We start from the raw sequence: 13,983 nt of genomic DNA, 5'->3' as shown, positions 1-13,983 counted from the left end.
CTGCGCGCCGCTTGGGAGACGGAGTGGTTCGTGGAGCGAGCCTCCCCATTTGGCCCGATCGTGAGGAGCGCGCGTTGCGGCGACTCCTCGCTCGGACATGCGCTATACGCGCACACGATGCCCATATATCTCGCCGCTGACACCGAGCGCCGTGCAGGCTTCTCTGCGGCCCAAATCGGTCACATAAAGGATGGCCGGTCAAAACTACCGCCCAATAGGCACCGCCAAAGATGCACGATAAACAGAGCGAGCGCTGGCCGGCCCACGTGGTAACCGTTGTGATCGATGGCAAGCGGAGGAGGTATGGACTCGCGGAAGCCGTGTGCGCTGCCTGCCCACAAGCATCAACTGGTCGCTAGCTGCTGGACGCTGCTGCGGGCGGCGTACGGGCGTCCTCTATACGTCGGACTGAACAAACAGCAGCCAGCAGGAGCCGATGTGGTCGCACTTAAAGGCAGCGCTCAAACTTTAGCTTCCGCGGACATTGTTCCGCACTCCAATGAGGCCCAGCCGTCCCAACCCCAACCCCGGAACTTCTTTAACTTTCACGCAATATACCCTCTGTCCTCTGACGTTATGAGCGCCGCATCAAAACATTTTAAACTAATATTAAAAGCCACGACGGGTGCAAACTTTTGCGCTGTATACGTGCGCGCTATCGCTGCGAAAGGAGCATGAGGCCGTTTTAGAGTAGTACTTCTCCAGTACTGCAGTACAGAAAAGGGACAGCGACCTATTTAGCAGTTACCAGGCGAGAGCCTGGGACACATCCGGCGGTAAGAATGAAACCGTTTGTCGTTGCGCGGGAATATTGTATACGTGGTAAAGCAAACTTAATGCGGCCCTAAATCACTCTTCGTTGACGTTTCTGTTTCTCTTGAGCTTTTTGCGACCTCCTAGCAACTCTAGTGCCAGAGCAATAGCGTATACTTGGACCCTTAGTTTTTGGGAAATACCTGATTTTGTCAGATTCTCGCACCCTGAGAAAGTTTATTCGCGTTAAACCTGGTTTCTGCCTGGATATCCGCCTTCTAGAGAACGTATGTTTTCTAGAAGCTGAAGACACTGCCCTAAATCTAGCGGATATCTTATGCTTATTCCAGGAGGGAGTTTTGGTTAACTGAAGATATTAAATTTGTTTTAACTCCTGCTATTAAACCCATAGCTTTACTTCAGAATAAATTCAAAATGTTTAAGAAGTAAGAGCCCAGAACACGCGCACTGGACGGACATCTTATTGGCTTCGTTCTATCAAGCGCCACGCTCGCCACGTCCTGCACCAAGGCTTTTGTGAGTTTAAAACGGCCGCTGCCATTTTAAAGAAACATTTTCTAGATAAAAAAAAAACACCTGAGGAAACTAGACCGTATTAGAGCAGTTTATTTTGTGTACGTTGAGCCTGATGTGATCGCCTGCAAATCGCGTTAGTCTGTACAGTCAGGCCGCAATGAAACGCGAACACGTATATGCCGTGCTTTTCTACGTTGTCGTGAGATATTTCGTTACAACCAGTTTGTGAATATGTAAGCACTTCGATTGGACTTTCACCCAGAAACACGAATCAGGCTAATTGTACACTGTAGCATAAATTAAACAGGTGAAATTTTGTGTTTTTCCACGGGCGCTGGTCGTGTTTTATTTCGGCCTGACTGTACATCCATAAACAGCTCTGGGCGTGGTGCTAAGCTTTCGCGATGCTGTGGGCGTTTCTGGGCTATACCGATAAGCTCCAGGGCGCGTGCGAACAATCCGAACGGAAGTATTGCGGTCTAAAGAGCCTTCATTTTGACCTTTTGTCGGGACATGAGATTCGCTCCTCTAACCATTGCGAACAAGAGGCGCAAGGAAACTTTACAGCTGTATCGCGACGGGCAATGTTGCGGCTGTGCGTCAATCACAGCGAGACCATCGAGCGTCTTTCGAGGAGCCGCAGCTGCGCTACAGGTACCTTGGCTTCTGCCGCGTCCGGCTGCTCCTCGTCGGCCTTGGCGCGCACGTTGACGAAGCTCTTGGACTCCTCCCGGGACGGCATGCCGTGGGAGGGCGGTCGTGCCGCGTCCTCCTTGGCCTTGACTGAGTAGCTGCGCGACACGGGTGGCTTGGAGGAGGCATCGTCGCGAAGCGCCAGACTTCCGAACATCTTGACAGCGTTGGCGACGCTGTTGCCCCCGGACGACGGGCGCCGGTAGGTGCTGTAGCTGGTGTTGCCCGCCACTGGGGCCCCCGGTGCGCCCTGGTGGCACGACTGACGGCCGTAGCTGGTGCCTGGCCGCGGCAGGGTGCTCGACCTGCGAGGACCACGCGAGGGTGAAGTCAATGGCGCGCAGTGCGGCCCGTCAGCGCGCGGCGCATCGCACGTGCATGGTACGCCACCAGCCGAAAGGAAGAAAGAAGTAACCCTGCCTACAGCGCCACACCGAAGAGGGCAAGCGCCGTTTGCGATGCTGAGCCACGGCGAGTGTCGACATGTGCCTCTCTTAGCTTAGAGTACTTAAAATATATTTTTTTGAGTCAGTTCACAGGTCGCAAAAGAAAGAAGGTCACCAGAAAAAAAAAAAGATGAAGATTCTAGTTGGAGAAGCTAATGAGACAAATCACTCGATCGACAGAAGGATCGGGACGTTACTTCAATGCTGAGAATGAGAACACGTGTACGTCTTATGCTTTGCTGTTTCCTGACCATTTTTCGCCCTAGTACGCCAAGAGACACGTTCCGTGCTCTCCTCACATAACAAACTCGGCTTATGCATTACGCAACGAACCAATTACGTAATAAGTAATAATGTAAAGATCAATGTAAGGCTTTCTTTCTCTTTTCGGAAGAGGAAGCTGGTCGTGAGACTGCAAAAACGCGAAGCAAACGCATCACAAAACGCACACATTCAGTCGTGTCTTTGAAGCTTATTTTATTCCTTATAAATAAAGATAAATAAATATTCCCGACCGAAATGGAGTGTGACTGCTGCTTGCAGCCAGCAGCCCTTCTTAGGCCACTCAGTAAGCTGGCAAATTATGGCCCAAGTTAAAGCGATTTGCCCTTGCCCCTGCCAACTGCGATTATGAATAGCTTTCTGACGTGCTATGTCTATAACCTTGCCTGTTGTAGTCAGATGCATAGCCGCTGTTGCGGCTTCCGTAGTCTGACCCATAGCCGCCGGACCTGCCGTAGTCGGACGCGTACCCGGCGCCGGCGCCCTTCCCGTAGTCAGACCCATATCCAGACCCGTATCCCGAGCCGTAACCAGAGCTGGGTCGGCTGCTGCGGCCGTAGTCGGAACCGTAACCTGAGCCCGATGCCTTGTAGCTCGGAGAGTAGATGCTCAGGCTAGGTGCGAGGCCACCGCTGTATCGGCCACTGCTGCCGTACGATGGCTGTAAAATAAAAAGAAAGGAAAGCGAAATACTATTGTCAGATAAAACTCAACATCGAAGCGGCAGATGCCCCTGTAAGGAGGTCCTCCAGCTAATGGCACCGACCGATGTTCATGACGCCGTGATTAATCCCTGGTTAATCCCTTTCAACGCTAGCGTGAAAGGGGATTATAACCGCGGATTCACCACGACGTCATGAACATCGGTCGGTGCCATTGGCAGGACGGTCTCCTTTGATATCCACTTTCCTCTTCGCTCTTGAGTTGTGTCCGAATGTAGTTCCTCCTGATTAATTTTTATAGCTGCATAGGTCCCAGGCGCGCTGAGTCGTGCGTGTTGGCGGCTTACGCTACCATTGATTTCAGCCCAGCCAATGCCATCGTCATATCGATGCCACGATTTTGGCATGTATACGCTTAGGCTATTTAGTAACGCGGAAGCGTTAAGGAGTTCGTGTCGCAGAAAAGCCGGTGTCGGCGTTGCTGGCGTTGTCGTCGGCGTTGTAACACGTGAACCTCCAAATAAAGAAAACCTTGTGGAGATACGGAGAGTCGACCCCAGGTCTTTCAGATTGCGATGCGATGCGAGCACGCGCAGAACACGCTACGAAGGCTCGTTGGTTCGAATTGAATAAAAGTGGACCTGGTGAGTGTGAAGTGTCTTTGTGTACTGATGCGTACTACTTGAGCAATAGCCTGGCCGCGCGGCAACGCGCTTTCGCGTTCCATTCTTAAAGGCGATGCTTAAGCGCCCTTCAATTTATTTTATTAGTTGCCTGCATCGTCCCGTAAGGTGCAACTGCAGGTTTTCGCACTAGGATACCCTCGTGTAACATACGGGCCTCAATTACTGCTGAAACTCTTGAGACACGTTTTATGGAAATCATTATTCTATATTAAGATTTTTCTTCAAAAATGTTTTGTTCAAAAACGATGCACTGTTTCTCGGGTCAGCGGCTGTCACTGACCAACGAGATTATGAAAGGGCGTAGAAGCATCATTGAGTGCTTTAATTAAATGAGAACATGTACCAAAGAACGAATGACAATGCGAAAGTGAGGTCTGCTTAAATGTTATTTTACACTCTCCTCTTTTGATTCCCTTCATACCTTCTCACGCAGCGCGGTTCAGGGACCGCGTTGTAGAACATTTAGCTTTCCCAACCAGTCAGCTTTGAGTTTGATTGATAGCAGGAGTTAACTGCATCAACATGTGCGTCGTGTCTTCTCCGGATGACAACAGCCGTGGCGCAGCCAAATCGCCTGAGTCGAAGCCAGCTGGTTGGGGAAGCCAACCGCTCTAGAGTACGCCCCGGGTGCTCGCCCAGAGAGCAGCATTTATACCAAGCCTTTCCTTTGCTTCGAACACCCCCCTCCTCCATGCCTCATTAAGTGAACCCAGAGGGGTACTCACACTGGAACTCAACGTCACCGGAACGGGTCGCGGGACCACATTCACATTAACTCCATCAACACTGAGCCGACCTTACGAACAACGAATGCCGATGTGTTGAGATCTGGAACATTCTCTGCTTGAATAAGATCTAAAGTAGAGTCTTTGTAGCCTTACTTTGGAGCTGACCAACATTGCGGCGGAAATATGAGTAATTACATAGCGAGGACACTAATTATCATTACCAGCCGGGTTAAGTCTTCTGCGAGGAAAAAGCCTCTCCCGATGATCTTCAGTCATCCCTGTCCTGCGCCATGGGCAACCTCACGGTTTCAGACAGATTCCTGAACACGTGACTCCATGTTCTGCCGCCATTGACTATACGCCTTCGTGTGACTGCACCACGGAAGGCGGGTTATTCACGAGTCCTTTATTTCGAATGTGTCTTCGCAAAAGGCGACAATGGCCGTTGGCGGGCAGGGGGGAGCCTGAAGAAGCCGCGCTGTGTGGTACTCACCGAGCCATAGGTGGAGCTCCGGGGCGACGTGCAGTTGCCGGAGTAGTTTCCGGAGCCACCGTAGCGCGTCGGTGCGCTGCCACCGGAACGCTGCACGAAGAGGGAAACCGAGAAAGGTGTGAGGCGCGTGCGCTATGCGTCGCTCAACATGCAACATGATCTATCTCAACGTCATGAGATCTCGCAACATGATCGCTCTAACGTGCTTTTCAACGTTCGCAGTAAAGTGTCTTTTAGGAACTTGACCAATTGTAAAAATGGCACGCGAAGGAGTCATGAAAAAGAAAGAAATAAGAGTTGTGAAAAATCAGCGCGTCAACGTTGAAAAATTAGTCTGAATTCTGGAAGTTGTGGTGTTTCGACACTACGGGCACAGTTCAGTTTTAAGCGTCTGCCGAAATTGGAAAGACCTCGCGCAGAGCATGACAGTCGAGTCAATATACCTGGCTCTAATGCCTACGGATACACTGCCGCATCAGCACACTTTCGAAATCCTTCATTTTGAAGGCATTTGTTAAGAAATCTGGAGCAAAAAAAAAAAACGAATACTGACTACACAACGATGCCAACGCTGAAATGCGTCTTGACAAGTAGTAAGGGAGCCCATTGTTATCTTAATAGAAGCGACGTTCGAAACGTCTGCAGCACGCTGAAGCAGGTGTTCTTGGGTTGTAATAGCCAAATTTATGCACGAGCATCAGATATAAACACTCAGGGACAGTGCAAAATAATATCGACGGGATACTAACTTATCTTTCGCGTTCATACAACAACACAGCACTTTACGAATGCAGAGAACGAAACATTTTCCTTTAAATTCAGTCTGCACAACGCCTTCCTCAGTACAACCGCACCAATGTTGCGGAATCTAAAGCTGGTGTCGGATGATCAAACGAAAAATTCATGATGCCGATTACGCTAAGACCGGTAGGTATTTGGTCGGTGCATGAGCATCGTATGCCGCGAGTTGTTCTGAATATACAGAGCATGGGCTCCAGCCGTTATACGTGAGATCGCCTTGGTGAATTTGGGCTGCATTTAGCTGATCCCGGCCAATTTACTTATAGCGCGACAAAAAGTTGTTGAAAATGTGTTTGCCATCGAAATGCGACCGATAGCCTTGTCAAGGTCTGGGCTGGTTGCTGGCTTATGGCACACTCAATCACCCTGCACTGTTGCGAAAAACGCACACAGAATCGACACGACGAAGCATTGCAGCTTAAACTACATTACCATGCGCGTGTCTTCTTCTATTGAATTATGACTGCTCCTCTAGGTGCGTTTCACGCTTTTCTTACTTCTAATTTATCACACACGTGCTGTGAGGAATTCTATTTCTTTACAGATGAGAGCGATGGGTGGCGTGCTTGCAAATTCCAAGTTGCTTATTCTTATGGTGTGTGTGTTTCAATAACTTCCCTCTTTGTCTTATCATTTAATCTTCCTGTGCTGAAACCTTGGTGTACAAGAGCATCTAAAGCAGCGTACAGGGAGGTTCTAGAATGGGCGACGCCTTGAAAAGCGTTCGTGTGCTGTCTTAGTCTCGTATTTATGGATTTCCCTGTTTCTCCCGACGTAGATTTTCCCACACATAAGCTGTATTTCGTGCATCACTTTTCCCTCGCATTTTGCGACCAGTTTCGAGTCTCCCGCCAAATGTCTTTTGCTCCATCATGCTGCAGCGTGTTGACTTTTCTTTCAAAGTTTTTTTTTTAGCTTTTTAGGTGTTGAAAACCCCTTTGTGGTATTCTATTTGTTGATCGGTATTTTTGAACTCGTGGAAAACGGTGTGCTCTGTGAACGTGAGGCAAGGCTACTGGTTTTTCTTTCGCGTTCTTTGCTTTTCCTTGTTCTGCATTGTTATTCAACAACATATCTGCAACTGATGCTGTGCGGCTCTCAGGGTACGCACTGGCTCGCATTCTGTCCATATGCTTGTCCCGTCAGAACGAATGCTTCTTGATGTAAAACATAAATATATAAATAAACGGCCGTAGAGAAAAATAGTTGCGGGTTTGTTTGGTCGTGTCAGTTCTGCGTTGGTGTCCCGCAAGTGTTCAGCGCGATTAAGTGCACCGCCGTCCAACACAAGTGTGGTAGGTGTCGACACGGAACTTTTACAAAGCTGTAAACCAAACCGAAACTTATTTAACGAGTTCACAGTGACGTAGTGATTGTGCACAGCAGTTGTGAAACGCTCCAAGGCTAAACCAGTTGAACCCAGCGGGTAGCCGCAGTTACGACCAAGAAAGACGCTACTAGGGAGGCAGGAACTAAGTTGCTTCCTTGTTCCTGCTTTTCCCGTTCCTTTCTAACAGAATTATTGGTGACCATCACCTGGTCATGCGGGCATTTGCCGGGGTCTCCTTGGCACTGAAAGAACCTCTCGAGAAAGACCGCGTTCACGTCCCCAATTGTCTGCCCGCGTGGCTACATTAAAAGCGGCCTAATTGCGTCACGCCTACTTCCAAAGTTACCTAAGAGTTACGCGCCCTTTCATCTTGGCGGCTCGGTGAAAGCTGCCCTGCTCAATGACGTCGTCCGCTCAAACCAGGCAGCTTTCCATCACGAAAATAGCGTCAACGAGAGACGCGTAAAAATGAAACCGCGCTACAAGCGAAGCAACAGCAGCGGGACCACCGCAACTCAAGAGCAGAAGCGGAAGCTGAAGAGAAGCTAATGGAGTAAGAACCATTTTTGAAGCTAAAAACAACCGTCCCGTGAAAGAGGGCGGAAAAAAACCAAAGCTCCCTGGCGCACGTCTCGAACTCACTTTTGTCGTGAACAAATACGCGTCCCGTTTCCCTGTTTGCTGTCCTGGCCACAGCCGGCGCAAGGCCCGTTGTGTCTTCTTTCAGAGATGAATCACGCCTGGCCTTCTTGTTTAGCTGCGGCTATTTCGGCTTTCTCTGTAATTCCTCACACTACGCGCAGTGCGCGTGCGCCAGGGAAGCTTCGCAACAGCTCGCAAGGCGCGAGGAAAGGTGTGGAGGGGAGAGAGGGGTGACCTGGCGAGGGTCAGCTAGGCAGGTTTGTCACCGAGCTGTGACAGAACCCGCACGAAACAGAATCGGCTCAGCGCAACGAAGCCTTAGCTTGTTCCGCTGTTGGTGTTGCTTGAGAAGCCTGATTGCTCTTGCAGAAACATTCGCCAAGTCTTTCAATAGATCTTCTGACTTCGAAAAGAAAGCTGACGCGTACGTGGGAACAACTACAACTGGCATCTGCCTAAGCGCAGCCACAAACTACTAAGGAAATGTGTAACGCTTCCTGAAGTCTTCGCAGCTGAAGAAGCGTCCTTCCTGGTCCGGGACTCGAAGCAGAGATGACCACCGTACTAACAGGCAGTCGCTTTGTGTACCACAAAAGATAACCGAGCAAAGTGCAGTACCGTGTTTGGATTATTTTTTTTTTCAGCTTCGATTATCAGCGAAAGTGCGAATGTCCCTCCTTTGCTGCGGCACGGCTGCGCTCATGTGAATGTTTTTCATTGTAGCTTCGTTTGTCTGAATTCTTTTACCCTCGCACGCAGGCTGCGGGCGCGCTCCTACTCTCGACACCAGTCACCATCTGGCGGCGAGCGCGGCGCGGTGACTGCGGCTCGCGCCGGCGCCACGCGTAGAACGCCTGCTTATGTGTTCTTCGCTTCCGTCGTTCTTCCGCTCCATCACCCAACGTATGCGGATGTGTGCTGTGCATCACTACTCACATTTTCCCTCTACCAGACAGTACTGAGGTTATCTGACGCGCATTGTCACCCGTTAAGGTGACACGAGGGTGGTCAACCAGGTAGGGCACGGACTGTAAACCGGTACTTTTAGACAGATTTCTGCTTTTCCGTGTCGTTTGTTGCCGCCTTTTACGTGAACAACCATATATGGTAATTTTATGCATCAGAATGTATATTTATTGATTTTATTCCGTGTGCAAGCGGTAATCGGATAAGCCTGCTGCAGGCTGAAGGTTGTCCGGGCGAAGCGCGTGTTTTCGATCACCAGTACGTCTTCGGCGTCCATGCGATGAGCTTGCTATTGTTTCCATTAAACACATTTCGTGTACGGGAATGTAAGCACGACCGCTACCAATTTAAGTTGCTATTTCTGCACGTGTGCCAGAGGGATCGGCGGGGTCTGTGCGTAGTATCTTTTTGCTGCTGGTATCTGCCCGAATCAAATCAAAATATTATCATCATCATCATCAGCCTGACTACACCCACTGCAGGATAAAGGCCTCTCCAACGTCTCTCTAATTAGCCCTGTCCTTTGCCAGCTGCGCCCACCGTATGCCCGCAAACTTCTTAATCTCATATGCCCACGATTTTATTACCTTCTATGTCACGTGCAGACAAGAGCCTTTCAGTAAAATTGAAAGTGTGTGATCTGCATTAGCGCCATCAAGACATCTGAGAACGTACGTTAACGTTACAGGGGGGAAAACTGTAGAAAATTCTTGGGGAACGTGGAGCCTTGCCAAAAATGCCGTCCCGAAAGTTTTTCCCAGTCTGGCATCTTATTTACCTAAGCCGCCAGAAACGAGACGCAGGGAAAGACATGAAAACGCTAGACTAGTCTCTAAAGCCCGCGAAGAGCGTCGGGATGCCCAGTGCGTTGACCTTCAAGAGTCCCAAGAAATGCATTGTTTTCCACCATCTTCTGCTGTTTACTTGCAATACTGATCAGTTGAAGAGCGTCGACTTGCCTCCCCGCTGACGCATGATAACGCTTCACGGCAGCGATGACGAACACATCGCATTTTTCACCATGAGACCTTCAGAGCAAGCTTTGAAAATTGAAAAAAACTGGCAGTGGCTTAGCTCGGCTATGCCAGGATATACGTAGCGAGAGGTACGTTTCCCTGGCTGAGCTTGTTGCGGTCACTGTATGTTTAGCAATGAGAGACATTAGGCTCCATCTCGGCGGCTATGCGCCGTCTATTAAGCTCGGCAGTCTGGCATCTCCGTTTGGCAAGCCGTTACTTTCTCTGTTCGGGCGTCTCCGCTGCTCTCTTCGCCTTCTTATACGCTCATTCTCTCTTTGCTGAGTAGCCAAGTGCCACGCGACAACCCCAGGATCGGAAGAGTTAATCTTCTCTTGTCTATACCGCCGTTTAGCAGCAGCTGCACTCTCCTTCTCTGCATGGTACGACGGAACAGCGCTGACGGACGGAAGGAAAAGGAGAGAGACACATGCGCATTCAGCGCATGTGTCTGTCTCTTCTTCCGTCCCGTCCGTCACCACTGTTTCGTCGTACCATTCAACATGAACCAACCAGCCCGACTCACCCCGCTCCCTGGCTTCTCTGCATCAATGTCAAACGTTGTGATACAGCCGCCCATTACATCTCCGCCTTTTATACGTAATGCTACGCACGCGACGCGCGGTTCGGATGATAGAGTGGCGTACGGCGAGGCGCACCTGTAGGGTCTCTCGGGTTACCAGGGTATCGGCGCATGCGCACGACTGCTCATACGCGTGACGTCACGCGCAGCTCTGACGGTGGAGCGGGCGTGCGGCCGCAGCGACGGGGAAGCGCACGCCGCACCTGCTGCTCCTCTCCGGTTGCCATGGTGACGGCGCATGCGCACAACTTTGATCTCCCGGCCACCGCGAAATGCTCGACTGGTAGCCCAGTGTAGCTCTCGCTTCAAAATATGTTGTGAGCAGTGACAAGTAGGCTATCCAAGTACCTAGAACGGTTGTGCAACGAAAGCTTTCACGAGTGTGACCGTCCACACTCTGGGTGACCTGGAGGGTCTCTTGAAAAAAGTCTGTTAGCTTCATGCATGTGAGGGAAGTCCAGGCCATTGCATGCCTGCAATCCACCTAAACGCATGGTGCATTCCCCAAGACCAGCGCGTTCATTTTGCCGGGTACAAAACAAAAGACTCCTGAGAGAAGGCACTTGGAAGAAAAGTGGACTTACCCGAAAACATAACAGCCACAAGTTGTGTTACCTATGACAGTGATAAAGACTTGGAGAAACTTCGCTGTGGACTTTAAAGTCACCGCAATCGTTCGCAGTTGGTGACTACGAATTAAACTTGAAGGAACAAAGCACTACCCGCCGCGAAGGCTCAGCAGATGGGGTGTCATGAGATGCTGGGATCGTGGGTTTAGTAATTCCCGGCAATATTTCGATGGGAGCGAAACGCAAAACACACCCGTGGGACGTGCGATGTCAGTCCTCATTAAGGATCCCAAAGTGGTCGAAGTTAGTCAGGAGCTCTCCACTACGGCGTCTATCATTGCCCGAGCTGCTTCGGACGTTGAAACCCGCAATGAACCATCCAAAGCACTGGTTTAAGTAACGGATGGTGAAGGCACGTTCATGCAGATGTTACACCGCCTGCGTAGAATTTTCGGAGGAAAGCGCCTAGTTTATTTATGCCATGAGCAGGGCTAAAGGGCGTTAAATTTGAGCTTATTCTTCCTCTATTCTTCACTCTCAAATATTCCCAGTTTGCTGCGGAAGAAGATAAGGATCACTGACCACATTCTACGAAATAAAACGGGGAACAAATTCACAGAATGGCTACCACATGGTAACGCGAATTTCAGCGCCAGCTCAAGATAGGGAATCAACCGGATGACATGGTAACGATCAATCGCGCATACGTGTAACTTTAACTGTCCAACGTTAGTGCCGCCAGAGAAGGAATGAGGTTTGCGTTGTTGCTGCATACTCAGTGATCACATCATTCGGCGATGTTTGCGTCTTGAACTGACGCTTAAATTCACGTTACAAAATGGTGGCTGTCCTATGAAGTTCTTGTTCCGCAGAGCACAATGTGCCGGAAACCTACCGCTTGCTTCTATTCATAACGTTCACATCAGCAGCCGCCCCAGCTGCTTTCTACTCCCGCCGGTCGCCACACGTCGTGCCACTGCCAGCCTAGAGCGGCAGCGAGGTTGTCCTAAGCGCGACCTGCCTTATGCTCTTTGTTCTCGCCGTTTCCTTTCCTCCCCTAGGCCCATCTTCCATCCTCCCCTTCACCCTCCTCTTCACTCACTCACCTCCTCAACCTCGCTTCAGCCCCCGCAATTTTCCCCTCATGAGTACCTTTTTCCCTATCTCCATCGTCCTGTACGAATTGCTCCTTACGGGGACGACGTTGTGAAGCCATGCTACGTGCCATTAACAGCTATCGCTGTGAAACTGCATACACATATATCGCTTAACCAATGCAGCGTCGTGGAACTCACAGCTCGTGCTAGCTTAACGACATTAACACAGTTGTGGATATGTTCGAATCATTCGTTACTGGCTGGAAAGTCGATGTTTAAATTATTATCAGCTAAAACATGATTACAAAAAAAATTAGCAATGTCATGTACTTAATGAAATTGACGACTGCTAGCAGTGGCTCTTCGATTTCGTGTTCGCTAAGTGCACCACGTTTTTATACCTACCCTTAATTATATGGAGAATCCCGTACATCATGTTAGGCGCCATGATCGTGTGCTTTTGTCGCAGGAGAGTCGCAATACCCTGGCTCGTCTTTTTGTCTCTTCAGGCAGTACATTGCAGCCAAACACAACAAACTTGTCCATCATTGAAAGAAAACAATACGCCACAGTTTGAAATTATGTTGCGGAGCGCGGGCAGCGCAAGAGAACGCTGTGACATGCGGTAGCACAATTGTGATTCTAGTATTTATTTGCCCTATAACACTGCCGACTAATATGTTTTTGACGCATAAAAAACAAAACAAAGAATCTTTTTAAAGATTTTTTGAAGTGAAGAATTTAAACGCTCTGAATTAAAACTGTGGGCTGTGAGGCAAGCCGTAGTGGGAGGGCACCGCATTAATTTTTATCACCGGGAGTTATCCAACATGCATCGAAGTCGCAGCATCCGAGCGTTTTTACATTTATCCTTAACCAAAACGCTGCCGCCACGGCTGGGATTGAACCAGCGAGCTCGTTCTCAGCAGCTAAACTTGAGCACTGGCCATTCACCTACTGCGACGGGTAAGGAAGACCTAAACGATACAGACATTTAAACGGAACAGTAAAGTGGTCCATGCCTTCGGAACGTAGACCAAACTGAGATTATATGCGGGGTTCAACGCCGTCAGCTCTAACTTTTTCAGAAAGTCGGCGCACTCTTGACTTAGCAACAGAGCACCTTCCTTGAGTGTACTGCGTAGACTAGTCAGTTTCATTCGCCTCCGAAGCGAAAAACCCAGCATGCATCAACTTCCGCTTTGTTTTCTTTCTCTGTGCCGGGCTTGGTGGCTGTGCCATGGCAAAGACCACTAATCCGCTCTTCCTGACAATGCAGGTGCTTGTCACGATCATCGTCGCATTTCTGCCTGGCCTGACGACTGCGCAGTCGGGTTCGTCATCCCTACCGATTTATCTTGGCTGCGGCGGATTTGGGGCTGGCTGCGTCAACGTCACCGCTGCCGTCGACACGCCGCCACGGATCTGCCCAACCCTCGCTGCCTCCTGGATCGCCCCATCACAGTCGACATCATCATCTTCAGCTATAAAACCGCTGCATCCGTCAACGACACTTCGTGGGCTTGGTGGCTGTGCCATGGCAAACACCACTAATCCGCTCTTCCTGACAATGCAGGTGCTTGTCACGATCATCGTCGCATTTCTGCCTGGCCTGACGACTGCGCAGTCGGGTTCGTCATCCCTACCGATTTATCTTGGCTGCGGCGGATTTGGGGCTGGCTGCGTCAACGTCACCGCT

At 50.0% G+C, this 13,983-nt stretch overlaps 1 protein-coding gene across 1 annotated transcript in view; it reads right to left on the bottom strand.

Moving 5' to 3' along the window:
* LOC144114292 (uncharacterized) overlaps nt 1-13,983 on the bottom strand; it is a 107,238-nt gene that overhangs the window by 45,768 nt on the left and 47,487 nt on the right. The window contains exons 2-4 of the mRNA XM_077647922.1: nt 5,281-5,370; nt 3,098-3,372; nt 1,949-2,288 (exon numbers count right to left, since the gene is read on the bottom strand). Of these exons, the coding sequence (XP_077504048.1) occupies nt 1,949-2,288; nt 3,098-3,372; nt 5,281-5,370 (705 nt within the window). The remainder of the gene's footprint in view (nt 1-1,948; nt 2,289-3,097; nt 3,373-5,280; nt 5,371-13,983) is intronic.

This window comes from Amblyomma americanum, chromosome 1 (genome assembly GCF_052857255.1).
Source record: "Amblyomma americanum isolate KBUSLIRL-KWMA chromosome 1, ASM5285725v1, whole genome shotgun sequence".
Taxonomy (NCBI): domain Eukaryota; kingdom Metazoa; phylum Arthropoda; class Arachnida; order Ixodida; family Ixodidae; genus Amblyomma; species Amblyomma americanum.
Note: the sequence above shows the minus strand (reverse complement) of the source record. Positions and strands in the feature narration are given on the sequence as shown.